We start from the raw sequence: 17,902 nt of genomic DNA on the forward strand, positions 1-17,902 counted from the left end.
TTTAAACTCTACCTTAATTCTGTACTTTAATTCGAGTATCTTTTTAATTTTTAACTCCTACTCCTCCTCTTCTTCTCCTCCTCCTCCTCCATTTTCTATCATTATCATTATAGGATACCATAAATTTCAATATCTCACTTCAAGAAGCAGAGGTACAGTATATGTGGTACCTTGCTCAATAGTAGTAACTCTGAGAGGGATCTTGGAGCCCTAGTGCCAAAAAAGCCAACACAGTTCTAGGTTGCATAAACAGAGGGAACAGAATCAAAATCACGTGAAGTGTTAATATCACTTTATAAGGCTTTGGTAAGGCCACACTTGGAATATTGCATTCAGTTTTGGTCGCCACGATGTAAGAAAGATGTGGAGACTCTAGAAAGAGTGCAGAGAAGAGCAACAAAGTGGATTAGGGGACTGGAGGCTAAAACATATGAAGAACGGTTGCAGGAACTGGGTATGTCTAGTTTTATGAAACTTGAAGGAGACTTCATGGGGATTTTTTTTATGCTGCTAGAGAATTTTGGAATCCCAACTTACTCAGTGGTCATTTGGTTGGGGAAAAAAGAGAACACATTTGGAGGTAACATATCATGTCCTGTCTTAAGCAGAAAAGCACTTTTCATCCTAAAACATTGTGAGCGCATGGAAGGAAATGGTAAAACATGCATCCTCATGTCACAATTCAATCTCCCTCCTTTACATGCAAGCCACGGCAATGAAAGGCAAATACAAAAGGGTGGAGCTTGTGATGTTGCAGTGTTACTGTTCTCCTCCCTTCCTCCCTTCCTCCCTCCCTCCCTCCCATTCATCTCCTCTCCTCTTCTTTCTCTCCTTTCTTCCTTCCTTCCTCCCTCGCTCCCTCCCTCCATTTTCTTCATCTCCTCTCCTTCTCCTTCTCCTCTCCTTTCTCCTTCCTTCCTTCCTTCTCCCTCACTCCCTCCCTTTCATTCATCTCCTCTTCCTTGTCTCCTTCCTTCCTTCCTCCCTCACTCCCTTCCTCCCTCGCTCCCTCCTTCCATTTCCTTCATTTCCTTTCCCCTCCTCTTCTCCCCTCCCCTCTCCCCTCCCTTCTTTTATTATTTATATAAATAACTATCTAACAAATATTAGACAAATACTAATACTTTTTCCTTCTCCTATTTTCCCCACAACAAAAACCCTTATCAGGTGAGTTGAGTTGAAAGAGAGTGACTGGCCAAAGATCACACAGCTAACTTTCATAGCTAAAGTGAGATTTGAACTCACAAACTTCCTGTTTCTAGCCTGGCACCTCAACCATTAGACCGAACTAGCATCATCATGGTTAGAATGTTCAATTATGTACTGGAATTTTGGAAAAGGAAAAAAAAAAACACAATGCAAAATTTTGACACACACACACACACACAAAAGAATGTACAAGAATAGCTACGCCCTGTACAATGGTTTTTTTTTTCCCTTCCATTTGCTTTCCATAAAATATTCTATTAATTGGGTATACATATCCAAACAAATTATGATTACCTTTCTCCTGACAACAGCTTGTATTAGATTTCAGGTTTGCGTTCAGAGGACGGGTCAAAACAAATTGAGCTTTTGTGCGATTTTGTGCGACCAAATAAATCTGGAGGTGATGCTGAGACTTCTATTAATTCCAGCACATTAATGAGAGACATGATTTTCTTAGCTGCTGCTCACAGCTACTCTGTGGGTACTGATTTACTGAACTATGGTAAATAATACTAACCGAATGCCTGTGAATTAGTCCTGAGTGATTGAAAATGACTGTATATAAATGTCAGTTTTTATGAGGATTCTGTTGGTAGGATGACCTTAACAATGCCATTTTTGCTAGATTTCTCAAGAAATGTAGGTAGGTGAATGTAAAACTGCATTCCCTGCCAGTCCAGATTTCTCTTTCAAGAGCCTGGAGCAAATATACAACTCTCTTTGTCTATCTTTTAGCACTTCTGTGGTCAACCCAGCCAGATAGGTTTCTCTGCTTCTGGGCAACTCCACAGAATTCACGCTGTTTCCACTGCCTCGGAATTTTATTTGGCTACGGAATGCTCTCTACTAATTTGATCCAAAGTGACTCTTCAGGTGTACGTGTCTAGGTGTGTCTATGTAAAGACAATCCTGGGTTAAGGAGGCAAAAAGTTCAGGAACCAAGGTGGGCTGATCTGTCAGCTTCTACGCAAAACATTATTTTGAAGAGAATGTAAGGTGGCATTACAGAGCTCTCACCAACTAAGGGTTTACACGCATCTCCCCTCCGTGCTCATTTACCTGCTTAGTATAAATAGGCCAGTGGTGAAATCCAATTTTTTTTACTACCGGTTCTGTGGACGTGGTGTGGTGTGGCTTGGAAGACATGGCTTGGTGGGCGTGGCAGGGGAAGGATACTGCAAAATCTCCATTCCCTTCCCACTCCTGGGGGAAGGATATTGCAAAATCTCCATTCCCACCCTACTCCAGGGGAAGGATATTGCAAAATCTCCATTCCCACCCTACTCCAGAGGAAGGATATTGCAAAATCTCCATTCCCACCCTACTCCAGGGGAAGGATACTGTAAAATCTCCATTCCCACCCCACTCTGAGGCCAGCCAGAGATCGTATTTGCCAGTTCTCCGAACTATTCAAAATTTCCACTACCGGTTCTCTGAACTGCTCAAAATTTCTGCCACCGGTTCCGCAGAACCTGTCAGAAACTACTGGATTTCACCCCTGAAATAGGCGTACCTCATATTCTAGCTGCATTTCAAGCCAAAAGATTTTAACATGCACTATATTAAATCCAGGGGTTGGCTGCTGCCCTTGTTACAACTGGTTCACCCAGAACCAAAAATGTGAGTGTGCACACCTTCCACGCAGCATTGAAAAACCAGCAATTATATAGGACGTGATAGTGCCAGGGCAGGTGGGAGGGGTCAGCCCTGGTAGGAACTACCGGTTCGCCTGAACTGGTCCGAACCGGCAACAGCCCACCACTGATTAAACCTATGCAAAAAGAAACAGAACCTATTTCCTGGACAAAATGGCGGAATAGCAGATTGTACTTTCAAGATAAAAGATCCATGAAACAACCTTGCTAAAATGAAGAACTGGTCAGTCCCTGACCCAGGTGTTCTCCTGCACCTGTCCTAGGTTTGAGGGTAAGAACTGGACATCACATATTGAAGACACTGAAACGTTAAACAATTAGTAAGGCAACGTTTGGCCTAGGACGGTCCTTCGTTTAAAACCCGTGTGACCTTCAGCCTAATTGTGAAGTTGTTCTACAACCAGGATATTTAGACTTCTGGCTAGAATAGCACATCCAGCATTTTTCTGAATTATAGAATAACGGAGTTGAAGGAGACCTTGGAGGTCTTCTAGACTAACCCCCTGCTCAAGCAGGAAACCCTATAACATTCTGGATACATGGCTGTACAATCTTGTCTTTAAAAATCCAGTGATGGAGCATCCACAATGTCTGAAGGAAAACTATTCCACTGATTGTTCTAACAGCCAGGAAATTTCTCCTAGATTATATCTCTGTTTGTTAAGCTTCCATCCATTACTTCTTGTCCTGCCTTCTGGTTCTTTGGAGAATAGGTTGGCCCTCTCTTCCCTATAATAGGCTCTCAAATATTGTATATTTTAGGAGAGAGGAAGACAGAGAGACAAAATAGTAATAGAGGGTGTCAAGGAATAAGGGGTAATAAAGAGAAAAATAATATATAGAGAAAAAGAGCACACTTTATCTGCAGCAGTGGTCGAGTTGACTTAATTTTGTCATTGGCCATATCTTTTGATTGCTCCAATTGACTAATTACACTTGAGATAATGAAGCTCTCAATAAGAAGAAGTTTGCTCCCTCCAATGCCAGTTGAAAGAATTCTGTATTCTATCCTTCAATCAGATAGATACAGATTAACAGTTGGAAGGGACCTTGTAGGTCATCTAGTCAAACCCCCTGCCAAAGCAGGAGACCCTACACCATTTCTGACAGATGGCAGTCCAGTCTCTTCTTGAAAGCTTCCAGTGATGAAGCTCCCACAACTTCTGAAGGCAACTTCTGTTCCATCGGTTGATTCTTCTCACTGTCAGAAAATTTCTCCTTATTTCCTGGTTGATTCTCTCCTTGATCAGTTTCCATCCATTATTCCTTGTCTGGCCTTCAGGTGCTTTGGAGAATAGGTTGACCCCCATCCTCTCTGTGGTAGCCCCTCAAATATTGGAAGACTGATATCATGTCTCCCCTGGTCCTTCTCTTCACTAGACTAGCCATGCCCAGTTCCTGCAACCGTTCATCGTATGTTTTAGTCTCCAGTCCCCTAATCATCCTGGTTGCTCTTCTCTGCACTCTTTCTAGAGTCTCAACATCTTTTCTATAGTGTGGTGACCAAAACTGGATGCAGTATTCTAGGTGTGGTCTTACTAAGGCTTTATAGAGTGGTATTAGTACCTCACGTGATCTTGATTGTATCCCTCTAATCAATCAATTACCTTGTACGCCTTCAAGACTTTTGTTGATTTTGTTACAAGTTTGATCATTGGCAGCTCAGAGTGCAAGCTTGCCTCCATGATAAAATCATAAGAACTCATAAGTAAATCATGAGGTAACTCATGAGGTAAAAGCGTGAGGTAGAATCATGAGTGAAATCATGAGAAAGTTCTAACCATAACGGGCCCAAGTGGCAGCAATTATTTGGGTTCAATACTCATAAAAAAATAAATCAGAAAGAAGAAGCATGTTCCTACTGACAGGAGGAATCAATAGGGAATGTTAAATGCTTCTTTAAATCTGAAACTAATAGTATTTTGTTTCTTCTTTATCAAGCAAGCATATTGGTTCCTACTACTAGGAGGAGCAATAAATCCTGGATCCCCATCTTCCTCCTCCTTTGATTGGTGAACATACCTATCAATGGGAGATGTGCATAAGATATTTAATCTTATTAATCTTATTCTTAATCTTATTAATAATACTGAAATCCTCTTAATGAGTCAACAAGCTAGTTGTCTAACAAGCTATTCGCCAAAGCATCTGAGGGCAGGACAAGAAGCAGCGGGTAGAAACTAATCAAGGAGAGAAGCAATCTAGAACTAAGGAGAAATTTCCTGGCAGTAAGAACAGTTAATAAGTGGAACAACTTGCCTCTAGAAGTTGTGAATGCTCCAACACTGAAAGTTTTTAAGAAGATGTTGGATAACCATTTGTCTGAAGTGGTGTAGGTTATCTTGCCTAAGCAGGGGGTTGGACTAGAAGACCTCCAAGGTCCCTTCCAACTGTGTTATTCTATTCTATTCTATTCTATTCTATTCTATTCTATTCTATTCTAGTCTAGTCTAGTCTATTCTATTCTAGTCTAGTCTAGTCTAGTCTAGTCTAGTCTAGTCCAGTCCAGTCCAGTCCAGTCCAGTCCAGTCCAGTCCAGTCTAGTCTAGTCTAGTCTATTAACAAAATGTGCACAATATTTGATCAGCTGAGCTGATGTGTCTAAAAGAAGAAAGAAACAGAGGAGGCAGGGACTGTATTGGGTGTCAGGTGAAGTTTTTTTTGGGGAAAATCCTTGATTTCTATATGCACCATGTTGGGGATGTTGGAATTAATTAATATCTTAATTAAGGTATTGTGTTTAAATACAAACACAATATCTTCGCCAGTTCTTTTCTTGACTTTACACTTGACTTGAGATTCCATTCCTCTTTCTTTCCTAGCAAGTCAAATATCACTGGACAGGAAGACATAAACTCCAATTTTCTTCTGTCTTTTCCTGTCTTCTTCCCTCGTTGGTTTTGCACTACTGCAAAATCTTATACAACAAGACATCGACACCAAAGCTCCGGTGCCAAAATGCAGTGATTACAAAGTCTGGCTGTAGCCTTTTCTAACAAGTGTTTTCCCAGGAGGCAGATTAAAACAACAACAACAACAACAACAAAGATGAAATGTCAATAGCTCTTTTAATATCGAGTTTGTCTACAAACTAGAAATCAATGGAACTCCAACACAAACCTATTTAATCCCATCAACTTCCACATAACTAACAACACAACTGCAACTTAAATGAATTATTTGATAAGGTCATCCTGAGTGGTAATTAACTTAGGCTCAATTGTTCAGTTTGGGTAATAAAAAAAAAAAATCTTTTCAAATTGTTCTTTATCCCATCTTTTCATGCTGTTACCCTGGCAACAGATGATGATGATGATGATATTAAGTTAAAAAAAAAATATTGCAAAGAAAAAGTTGTTTATAATTGGTTATTCCATGGAAAGAAGTATCTTTCACACTGAAATGAATGGTGAATTCACTGCTTTGGTGCCGATACATCAAAGCATGTAGACATTCAAAGAACTGCTGGATTTGGGTGACAATGTATGTAGAGCTATAACAATATTACACTTTCAAGATGCTTTGTGTTGTATATAAAACATTCTTTAAAAGGAATATAAGTTATGGGCGGTTTTGTATAAGAAAGTTTCGCAATGTGACTTTCTCCAGATATGTAACTACTGAAAGTAAATTGTCTGTGTGAGTGTTTATATACATGCACACACACACACACACACACACACACACACACACTTCAAAGAACTTAAATTAAATATTCATAGTCAGGAATGAATGCTGTAATTAATATTCCTTATAAGACTAGTTAACAGAAGGGAAGGGAGTGGAAGAGAAGGGAAAGGAAAGAAAGAAGGAAAGGGGAAGAAAAAAGGATGAAGGGAAGGGAAGGGAAGGGAAAGAAAGAAGGAAAGGGGAAGAAAAAAGGATGAAGGGAAGGGAAGGGAAAGAAAGAAGGAAAGGGGAAGAAAAAAGGATGAAGGGAAGGAAAGGGAAAGAAAGAAGGAAAGGGGAAGAAAAAAGGATGAAGGGAAGGGAAAGAAAGAAGGAAAGGGGAAGAAAAAAGGGAAGGGAAGGAAGAAGGAAAAAAAGGGGAAAGGGAGGAAGGAAAAAGAAGGAAAGGAAAGAAATGAGGAAGGGAAAGAGAAGGAAAAAGAGAGGAGGGGGAGGGGGGAAGAGAGACTATTTTGGGGTATGAACCTGATATTGTAGAATAACTAAATAGGTAGTGCAACGTGAAAGTTATAAAATAACAAGGCTATACAAATTAGTCATTATTTATCTGATATTGAGCCATTTTGATTGATTGATATATGACAGAAGGTTGGGTCTTATTAACAGCATTTTACTTAGGAAGAATGCAAGACAGATTCCTCGGTTTTAGGAGACACTCATTGATTAAAGAGCCTCATCAAGATTGTATTTTGCTTAAATTTTAGGCCCTACCTAGCAAATTCTCAGAATTAATAATAATAAAAAAAAATGTCACAAAATAGTGTCCTTCAGCTTGATGGGGAGTACAATTCCCACACTTCCTTTGAAGTCAGAGCGGGCACCTGGCATATGTAACACTCTGAAGCCTTTTACAGCTTCATGTGGTTAACATTTGGTAGCGCACATTCTTAAATCTGTAGGCAGTGTTTACCCCTTTTAAAGGAAGCTCTTTTCACATCACGGCATAGTTTTCTTAACAATGGAGAAGACTCTGTCTTCTAGTTTTGAACTGAACGGAAAAGCAGGTGGGAGAAAATATAATTTGGCACACTACCCTGTTTCCCTGAAAATAAGACATCCCCTGATAATAAGCCCAATTGGACTTTTGAGCGCATGTCCTAAAGTAAGCCCCCCCCAAAAAAATAAGCCCTCCCCAAAAATATTTAAACACCTGCACAGTCAGTCCCCGCCATTTCTTCTGGTTTCCTCCACATACCCCAAAATAATAAGACCTCCCCGAAAATAAGGCCAAGCACTTATTTCACAGTTCAAAAAATATAAGACAGGGTCTTATTTTCAGGGAAACAAGGTACTCTGGGGAAATTGTGAAGCGTTTGCCCCTAACATGATGTAGTCAGAAGTCCTCTGGCAGAAAAAATTCACCACACATCCTCCACATTAAGAAGGGCACGGACCTCAAGGAAAAGGGGAAGAATCTAACTTGATATCTGTTGCTCGTGGCACATTTCCAACACAAGCGACACGAACGCCGGCATTTCTAAAATCTTTGCTTCCTCTCAAAGACCAGAAGACTATAAGTGCATTTAGGTTAAGGAAGTTCACAGAAGATAATCAACTTAGTCGAGAGACAAAGTATTCGTCTGTAAAAACCAATTAGGGGAACATTTTTTTTAAAAAAAAAATAGGGCAGTTGGATGAGATGAAAAGTTCAGTAAAGCAGAACTGTGTTTCTCTGCAGTGAACAACCATATGATTCTGTCCGCTTGCAATGATGGAATTAATACAAATGATGATTTTTCTACGGTCCCCTGTCCTGAGCCATGGCCTCTTCTGAACAGACTCTATTTAGATTATTGATTATAACGATCTACCTGGGCAATTCAGATTCAACTGCTAAAATTTGTTTATAAGAACATAGGAGTGTAAATGGATCACCTGTCTGTCCTTTTTAGCTCCTGCAAGGTGATGCAAAAAGACATGATTCATTCCAGCCACTATCCCTTCGGCATCTATTTCAATGAACACTAAACCATTGTGGTTGTGTGTCAAAACACTTAGCAATCCATGTGTACACTTTTTTGGTTTAGAAGGTAGGTAGGTAAGTAGGAAGGAAGGAAGGAAGGAGAAATAGATGAGGAAGGAAAAGAGGGAGGAAAGGGAAGGAGGAGGGAGGGAGGCAGGGAGGGAGGGAGGGAGAGAGGAAGGAAGGAAGGAAGAAGAGACAGACAAAGGAAAGGAGGGAAGGGAAGGAGGGAGGGAGGAAGGAGAGACAGATGAGGAAGGAAAGGAGGGAGGAAAGGGAGGGAGGAGGGAGGGAGGCAGGGAGGGAGGGAGGGAGAGAGGAAGGAAGGAAGGAAGAAAAGACAGACAGAGGAAAGGAGGGAAGGGAGGGAGGGAGGAAGGAGAGACAGATGAGGAAGGAAAGGAGGGAGGAAAGGGAGAGAGGAAGAAAGAAAGAAAGGCAGGAAGAAAGGAGAGACAGATGAGGAAGGAAAGGAGGGAGGGAAGTGAGGGAGGGAGGAAGGGAAGAAGGAAGGAAAGAGAGACAGATAGGAAGGAAAGAAGGGAGGGAGGGAAGTGAGAGAGTGAGTGAGTGAGGAAGGAAGGAAGGAAGGAAGGAAGGAAGGAAGGAAGGAAGGAAGGAAGGAAGGAAGGAAGGAAAAGAGACAGATGAGAAAGGGAGGGAGGGAGGAGAGACAGATGAAGGAAAGGAGGGAGGGAAGTGAGGGAGGGAGGGAGGAAGGGAAGAAGGAAGGAAGGAAAAGAGACAGATAGGAAGGAAAGGAGGGAGGGAGGGAAGTGAGAGAGTGAGTGAGGAAGGAAGGAAGGAAGGAAGATAAACAGATGAGGGAGGGAGGAAGGAAGGAGAGATAGATGAGGAAGGAAAGGAGGGGGGAAGGGAGGGAGAGAGGAAGGGAAGAAGGAAGGAAGGAAGGAAGGAGAGACAGATAAGAAGGAAAGAAGGGAGGGAAGTGAGTGAGTGAGGGAGTGAGGGAGGGAGGAGGGAGGGAGGGAGGGAGGGAGGGAAGGAAGGAAGGAAGGAAGGAAGGAAGGAAGGAAGGAAGGAAGGAAGGAAGGAAGGAAAAGGAAGAAAGGAAGGGAGGGAGACAGATGACGAAGGAAGGAAGGGAAGGAGGGAGGGAGGAAGGAATCTTGTGATTTATATTTTCCTCTCCTGAGCACTTTATGAAAGTAAAGGGCCATTGTCACATTTAATTACATGCATACTCTAATTTTGTAACTTACATAATTGGATATATAGACATGCACACAGGCGCCCACCCACATAAGAAATAGGCTGTCAATTTAATTCTAATAGCGTTCCATGACCAAGCAAGTAAAGTAAGTAGATTTTCATTGCTTTTATGGAAATTATGGGTTAAGGATTTTTTCAAGAATGGTAATGAGCTACACAGTAGAAATGGATTGGTAACAAGCATAAGAATAGGGCTTTTATGTTTCTATCCAGGGCCAAAATGTAAGCCTGGTGCTTTCTTTCTTTTTTTTTTTCCCTTTCTTTTTTTTTTCTTTTTTACTGTCAGCAACTTCAGTATCTTTTACACCTTCCAAAATTTATCCCATCAAGTATTAATAATTCTGCAACTGAGTCCCACTTAAATGGCCTTTTCTAACCTTGGGATTTCATTAGTCTAATTAGAGGTATAGGAAGCTTCCATAATATTTACAGCAGGATCCCTGTTTCACTGAATGAATATGGACTTTTATAGGTTTCCGGCAATGTAATAGGTACTTCTCTTTAGAAGGAAAGACCGTGAGGTCTAGAGTATGCATGGTTAGGAAAGGTTAATAATCTGAATTATTTTCAGCATGTTCACATGCACTAATTCTCAGGCGGGAAACCATGACGGTTGAAGCAATACTATATATCTGGAAAGGGAAGAGAAGGGAAGGGATAAGATGGGATGGGAAGAGAACAGGGAAGGGAAGGGCTGAAAGGAAAGGAAAGGAAAGGAAGAAGGAAAAGGAAAGGGGGAAGGGAGAAAGGAAAGAAAAGGAAAGGAAGAAGGAAAAGGAAAGGGGGAAGGGAGAAAGGAAAGGAAGGGAAGGGAAGGGAGGGAAGGGATAAGGCCCGGTATAGTCAGCTGTCACCATCGCTGACTACTGGGGGTGAAACCTTGGCCCCCACAGAGAGGGCTCGCAACTTGGGTGTTCTCCTGGATGCACGGCTGTCTTTGGAAAATCATATGACGGCCATGGCCAGGGGAGCTTTTTATCAGGTTCGCCTGATACACCAGTTGCATCCCTTTCTGGACCGGGATGCCTTGAGCACAGTCACTCATGCCCTCATCATGTCACATCTGGACTACTGCAATGCTCTCTACATGGGGCTCCCCTTGAAGAGCACTCGGAGGCTCCAGCTGGTCCAGAATGCGGCCGTGCGGGTGGTTATGGGTGCGACTCAGCGTACCCATGTAACACCCCTCCTGCATGAGCTGCATTAGCTTCCGCTGGTCTTCCGAGTGCGATTCAAGGTGTTGGTCACCACCTTTAAAGCGCTCCATGGCTTAGGACCGGGGTATATACGAGACCGTCTTCTGCCAACAACAACTTCCCACCGGCCAATACGTTCCCACAGAGAGGGGCTCCTCAGGGTGCTGTCGGCCAGACAATGTCGACTGGCGACACCCGGGGGAGAGCCTTCTCTGTGGGGGCACCAGCCCTCTGGAATGAGATGCCCCTAGAGCTTCGTCTTAGCCCTGACCTGCGCACTTTTCGCCGCGCCCTTAAGACCCTTCTGTTTCAGCAAGCTGGACTGTCTTAATATGAATTTTAAATGGGTGTATGTGTGTTTTAAATTGATGGCCTAATTTTATATATCTGATTTTAATTGGTTTTAAATTTTATAAATTCATGTGTTTTAATCAGGCTGTACACCGCCCTGAGTCCTTCGGGAGAAGGCGGTATAGAAATTTAATAAAACTTAACCTTAAACTTAAACTTAGGATGGGATGGGAAGAGAATAGGGAAGTGAAGGGAAGGGAGAAGAGAGGAAAGGAAGGGAAGGGAAGAAAAAAGGAAAAGGGAAGAAAAAAGGATTAAGGGAAGGGAAGGAAGAAGGAAAAGGAAAGGGGAAAGGGGAAAGGGAGGGAGGGAGGGAGGAAGGGAAGGGAAGGGAAGGGAAGGGAAGGGATGGAATGGGATGGGATGGGATGGGATGGGATGGGAAGAGAACAGGGAAGGGAAGGAAAGGAAAGGAAGAAAAAAATGCAGTAAAAAGGTGAAAAGAAATAGAAAGCAACTTCCAAACTTCGAGCCGTAAGTGCATTTTCCTCTGTTTTGTGCAAAAGGGGCTTTCCAATCAGCCCTTTTTAAATGCAGATACTGTCCCAAGGCCCCTATTTCTGATAATCTCCTTTTTGCAGATTTAATACCAGCACGGGTAGGTGCCTAAATGAAACCAGCAGAAAGCTAAACAAATCTAAAAATAAAAACTAATTATTAACACTGGGAGGTTTTAAACAGAAAATCAATGCACCTGTCCAACATCTGTGACAAGCTTTTTTTTTTTTTTTTTTTTTTTTTGACTTGGCAGAATCCCTGTGTAACAATCCTTCCTTATCCAGAGTCAGAAGGAAATGTGGGGAAAAACAGACCTGTCCATTGAGACCCCCACTGTGTTGGTTCAGCATGAGCGATGCAGCCATGCTAATCTTTCTAATCTTAGCTCGTTTGCATTTGATTTTGGGGCGTTGTGTAGTTGACAGTTGGGGAGCTCCTGCACTTTTCAAGGAAATATACCGTATTTTTTGAAGTATAAGATGCACCTTTTTTCCCTCAAAAAGAGGGTGAAAATCTGGGTGCATCTTATACTCCGAATGTAGCCCTGCCTGGATTCTCAAACGGAGGTTTCAGAGCCTGAAAAAAGCACCAGAAATGAAGCTTCAGAAACAAAAGCTCCCAAACAGAGCTTCAGAAAAGAAGCCCCCAAACAGAGCTTCAGAAAAAAAGCCCCCAAACAGAGCTTCAGAAAAAAAGCCTCCAAACAGAGCTTCAGAAAAGAAGCCCCCAAACAGAGCTTCAGAAAAAAAGCCTCCAAACAGAGCTTCAGAAAAGAAGCCCCCAAACAGAGCTTCAGAAACAAAAGCTCCCAAACAGAGTTTCAGAAAAAAAAAGCTCCCAAATAGAGCTTCAGAAAAGAAGCCCTCAAACAGAGCTTCAGAAAAGAAGCCCCCAAACAGAGCTTCAGAAAAGAAGCCCCCAAACAGAGCTTCAGAAAAAAAAAGCCCCCAAGCAGAGTTTCAGAGGCTTTCTTTCTGAAGCTCTGTTTCGGAGGCTTTCAGAGGCAGGAAAAAAAGCAAGGCACAGAGCTCACAACCATGGAACCTGTTGCTAAAATTCACAGGGATGCTGATCCACCTGCCAATCAGCTTTTTTCTTATTTTCCTCCCCAAAAACTAAGGTTTTTATACTTATACTCCGAAAAATATGGTAATATAAATATATAATCACATTTTTTGATCTTCTCCCAACTACAAATCTATTCGATGAAGCTTGTGGTCACACAGAAATGTAATAAAAGAATAATGGGGAAATGATTGCTATTATCCATTCTACTTCCCTCCGTTGTACCTGAATAATTACAGCCAAACTTGTCTATGGAGATTCTCAGTCATCCAGGCCACAGTTGTCCCAAAGGTGCTTTTTTTCAAGAGGCAACTGGACTTTCTGGGTTTTCTTTGAAGACATTTCACTTCTCATCCAAGAAGTTTCTTCAGCTCCAGGATGAGAAGTAAAACATCTTCAAAGAAAAAAACAGAAAGTCCAGTGGCCTCTTGAAAAAAGCTCTGGTTCCATGTGTTTATGTCTATGTGTGCATGTTTACCTTATTGCTTGCCCAGTTGGCATTATCTGCAATCAAAATAAAGTAGGCCATACATGTATGCCTGCTCTCTCTTTCTCCAACAATCCTGTTCTGACCTAGGCTTCCTTAGAAAGTAAAGAGGGAAACCTCTTTAATTCAAATGGCTGTGAATTATTGTCATTCCCAGTCCGAAAGGCTTCTCAAACAGTCTTTCAGGGGAGTGTTTACAAACACCCACCTTATCTCCCTTGGAATGCTGCCAGAGAAATAATTGCCACACGCAGGGCAAGGCCAAACTTAGCACAGAGTCAAACAGAACTTTCCCAAAGCTTTTACCGACCAGATGAACTAATTGCTTCCTGCAAAAGCTCATGACCCATTTGCTCCTCTTTTATATCTTATGGGAGGGGCCAACCATCTCCAAGCCTTACTCCCAAGTCGACCCTGTTTCCTTAACTGTTCCTGTCTCCTGGCAGCTCTGCACATGTGCACACTGGGAACAGGCTCCCGCTGTTCTTCTACCTCGCTGATGTCAGACTCCGGAGGCAGCAAAGAACTACTAGATGGCCTTGGCCCCCTCTCTGCCTCCGACTCAGAGCCATCGTCCGAGCCTTCCCCAGACTCCAGGACTGGCCATGTTCCTCCCCAACCTCCTCACTGTCTGAATCTGCTGCCAGCTCTGCTGGCTGCTGGTGGGCCACAACAAATCTAATCCCATTCTTTCCTCTATAGTTCATTAATTTATGTGGAAAATGCAGAATGCTCATGGCGTGCAAGTCCTAACATATAACAGCAAGGCAGCGTCTTACCTGACCTTGTTAGGGATAACCAACTTGGAGTGGATAAAGTTTCTTAGGTGGAGTCAGAACAAGGAGTTGACAGCTACTCTCATTTGGGGCACCATGAGAATGAGAGAGAAGATGCTCTGTCCAAGGGGAAAAACCTATAGGAGGAAGTAATGGTGAACAACATTTCACAGGTTGTGCTATTTTAGGAGGGGTTCCCAAATTAGGCCATACTCAGAGTGTCCACCACCAAATGATGAAGGACATTGAGACCATTTCTCCACTGAAATGCTTTAACTGAAAATTCAGGATTATTATTATTATTATTATTATTATTATTATTATTATTATTATTATTATTATTATTATTATTATTATTATTATTATTTTACAGAGAGAAGATAGGGCATAATGGCATTTGAAGGGACCTATTGTTATTAGAGTTCCTTAGGTTGTAAATTGACCCACTGTATATGAATCAGGTATTGCCAAAGAGGAGTGGGTACTCATTGATTAACTGAACCTAGACCAGGGGGTCAGCAACCTGAGGCTCTGGAGCCGCATGTGGCTCTTTTACCCCTCTGCTGTGGCTCCCTGTCACTCAAAATCTGCGTCTCAACCAGCAATGTGCAACACCTGCCGGCACACGATTTATTGAGCTTTTCAACCCTCGGTAGGCCAACCATGGATAAATCCAATAAAAGAAAAGTTTCAGAAGAAAACAAAACATTTAATTCAAAACATGTGCTAGTTTTGTGGCCGCTCAAGAAATAGTCAGGCACGGAAAGGGTTTTGTGGCTCCCGGTGTTTTCTTTTCTGTGGGAAAGGGGTCCAAATGGCTCTTTGAGTGTTTAAGGTTGCAGACCCCTGACCGAGACAATCATGGCCTTCTCACTTTTTTAAATTGGAAATGTTGGAAATTATGAAGAACATCTCCTTGCTATCAACCAGGATTTTGAAGGTCCTTGGTCAAAGCTCTTGATGAATGCCTGATTGAGAATCATGTCAAAAGTCTAGATTTCAGACTCTCTTTTCCTGCAACCAAGCTCAGAGAACACCAAAATATCTACACTTCAACCCTGACTACCTACTATAGGCTCTACTATAGGATTTCAGGATTTTTGGCCTTTGTTTTCTCAAAGAAACTGTAATATTGAAGAGGGGAGCCCTTCCTGTAGGTGTAAATTAATAGAAAGAAGGGGCAGCAGATTCAAAATCAAGTTCCCATTAGCGTCATTGGTTTAAATGGATCGCCACATTTTGCTCATAAAAATCCGGGGAATTGTACTTAAAAGATCAAAATGGACAATTTACGGCAAATGATCATAGACTTTCACACCTTTGCAGGGCAATACAATTTAATAGGGTCACCTAAACTCTTTAACTGGAAGTGGCAGTCCATGGAGAACTAATGAACTGAAGCATATCCATGAATTCTGGAAACTGTGAATCCTTAGGGTTAAAGTTTGCATATTTGCTCTTTTTTCCCCTTCTTCTATCATGCTGAACCACTTTGCTTGGCTGGTTTTTTTTTTTTTTCTTCCAAGTGGGGGATAGATTTCTTTTTTTTAAAAAAAAAATGCACAGTTGGCATGATGCATTTGTAGGTTTCATTGATTTCAGTGGTAGAAACTAAAATAGCAACGATTCCTTTACTTAAAACTATATATATATACATAAGATATGGGTGTGGCCTACTGATGAAAGCAAACGAGCTAGAAATGGATCTATTTAGGTCTCCCACCTAGCAGTTAGAGCTTGCTAGCTGTTAGAAAGGAAAAAAAGCCCAGAACCGAGTAGATGTGATTCTACTGAGCTATCTATCTCAGGAAGGTTAACCATAGCTGAACTGTATCTCTTTCTTTTCAGATTCTGGATAACAGAGCAATATCTCCTCTCATGTAGCATTTCTCTTGACCCAAAACTGCAAAAATCCACTAATTTAACACCATACTGCCAACGGAAGGGAAGAATTGCATGTCAAAGAAACAAGGAAAAATGTATATTTCTGCCACAAAAATCCTCCAGTTAAGTTTCTGCATGAGGAACTGTTCTATCCCTAATCCAGGGGTGAAATCCAGCAGGTTCTAACAGGTTATGGAGAACCGGTAGCGGAAATTTTGAGCACTTCGGAGAAACGGAAGCGGAAATTTTCAGTAGTTTGGAGAACTGGCAAATGCCACCTCTGGCTGGTCCCAGAGTGGGGTGGGAATGGAGATTTTGCAATATCCTTCTCCCAGGAGTGGGGAGGGAATGGGGATTTTGCAGTATATCCTTCCCCTGGAGTGGGGAGGGAATGGGGATTTTGCAATATCCTTCCCTCATGAATGGGGAAGGGAATGGGGATTTTGCAGTATCCTTCCCCAGGAGTGGGGAGGGAATGGGGATTTTTTTTTTTAATTTGATTTATATGCCGCCCTTCTCCAGAGACTCAGGGCGGCTTACAATGTGCTCAGCAATAGCCTTCATCCTTTTGTATATTTACAAAGTCAGCTTATTGCCCCCACAAACTGGGTCCTCAATTTACCTACCTTAGAAAGGCTGAGTCAACCTTGAGCCTTGGCAAGATTTGAACCTGCAGTAATTGCAGGCAGCTGGTCTTAATAACCAGCTTAATAACAGGGTGCCTTAGACCACTGTACTACCAAGGCTCTTTTTTTTGCAGATTTTGCAGTATCCTTTCCCTGGAGTGGGGAGGGAATGGGAATTTTGCAGTATTTTATTTTTATTTTTATTTTATTTTAAATTTATATACCGCCCTTCTCCCTGAGGACTCAGGGCGGTGTACAGCCAGAATTAAAAAACATGAAATACAAATATTAAAAACAATTAAAATATATATAAATTTGGCCCAAAATTAAAAATACAAACCAATTAAAACATTTAAAATTTCTTCTTAAGCCATCCTTCCCCTGGAGTGAGGTGGGAATGGAGATTTTGCAGTATCCTTCCCCTGCCATGCCCACCAAGTCATGCCCACCCAGCCACGCCATGCCCACCAAGCCACGCCCACAGAACCTGTAGTAAAAAAAAAAATGGATTTCACCACTGCCCTAATCGATAACATTAGATTTTGACTTTATCTGAACATAAAACTCCAAATTCTCAACTCTACAAGCAGGAAAAAAAAAACCCTGAAAACTGAGTCCAAAACAGTCACCAAGCTCATTGCAGCTGTTTCAGTTGAAAACTGGAATGGATATGGAAATTAGGAATGCAAGACCTCGGCTTGTCAGGTCAGTTAAGAATTCTTTGCAAATGGTATACCATGTGTGTGTGTGTGTGTGTGTGTGTTTTAACACAAAGGTTACTTTGCCTGTACAGATTATAGTTGCAGAAATCAGTCAATAAATACTGTAGCTTAATGGCTTCACGCTAATAGCTAGGTTTTAGGGCTCTGGGAGAAGCTAGGTTTTCAAAGCTGAATTGCAAATTTCTTGTTTGTTTGTTTGTTTGTTTAATATATTTATTTGTTTTCAATTTATGTCAACTGGAAATTGATTATAGTCTTTTAGTAGAAACCAAAGAACAAAACAAAACCAAAAAAAATCACTTATGATTTGTAGTTTTGAGGATATGCTTTATGTGACCGGTAGTTTTGCTTTAGTTTGGCAAGATTCTGTCTATAGGTGAGGAATAATAAAGAAATCTACAAGGAAGAATGATTTTGGATCCTTCCTTCCTTCCTTCCTTCCTTCCTTCCTTCCTTCCTTCCTTCTTTCTTTCTTTCTTTCTTTCTTTCTCACTTTATTAGTTGTCATGTTTTTGTAAAACTTTAATAAAAAATTCAAAAATCTGCA

At 41.6% G+C, this 17,902-nt stretch overlaps 1 protein-coding gene across 7 annotated transcripts in view; it reads right to left on the reverse strand.

Annotated features, from left to right (window-relative positions):
- Nucleotides 1-17,902, reverse strand: part of PCDH17 (protocadherin 17) — a 224,136-nt gene that overhangs the window by 107,664 nt on the left and 98,570 nt on the right. For 2 of the 7 annotated variants that reach the window (XR_009621132.2, XM_087895561.1), the window contains exon 4: nucleotides 14,127-14,260. The exons of the other annotated variants lie outside the window; for them this stretch is intronic. Coding sequence is in view for 1 of the 2 variants with exons in the window: in XM_087895561.1 (XP_087751687.1) it covers nucleotides 14,136-14,260 (125 nt within the window). In the remaining variant the exon portion in view is untranslated. The remainder of the gene's footprint in view (nucleotides 1-14,126; nucleotides 14,261-17,902) is intronic. 7 annotated transcript variants of the gene reach the window in all.

This window comes from Pantherophis guttatus, chromosome 5, assembly GCF_059756535.1.
Source record: "Pantherophis guttatus breed Tessera chromosome 5, ASM5975653v1, whole genome shotgun sequence".
In the NCBI taxonomy this organism is placed as follows: Eukaryota; Metazoa; Chordata; class Lepidosauria; order Squamata; family Colubridae; genus Pantherophis; species Pantherophis guttatus.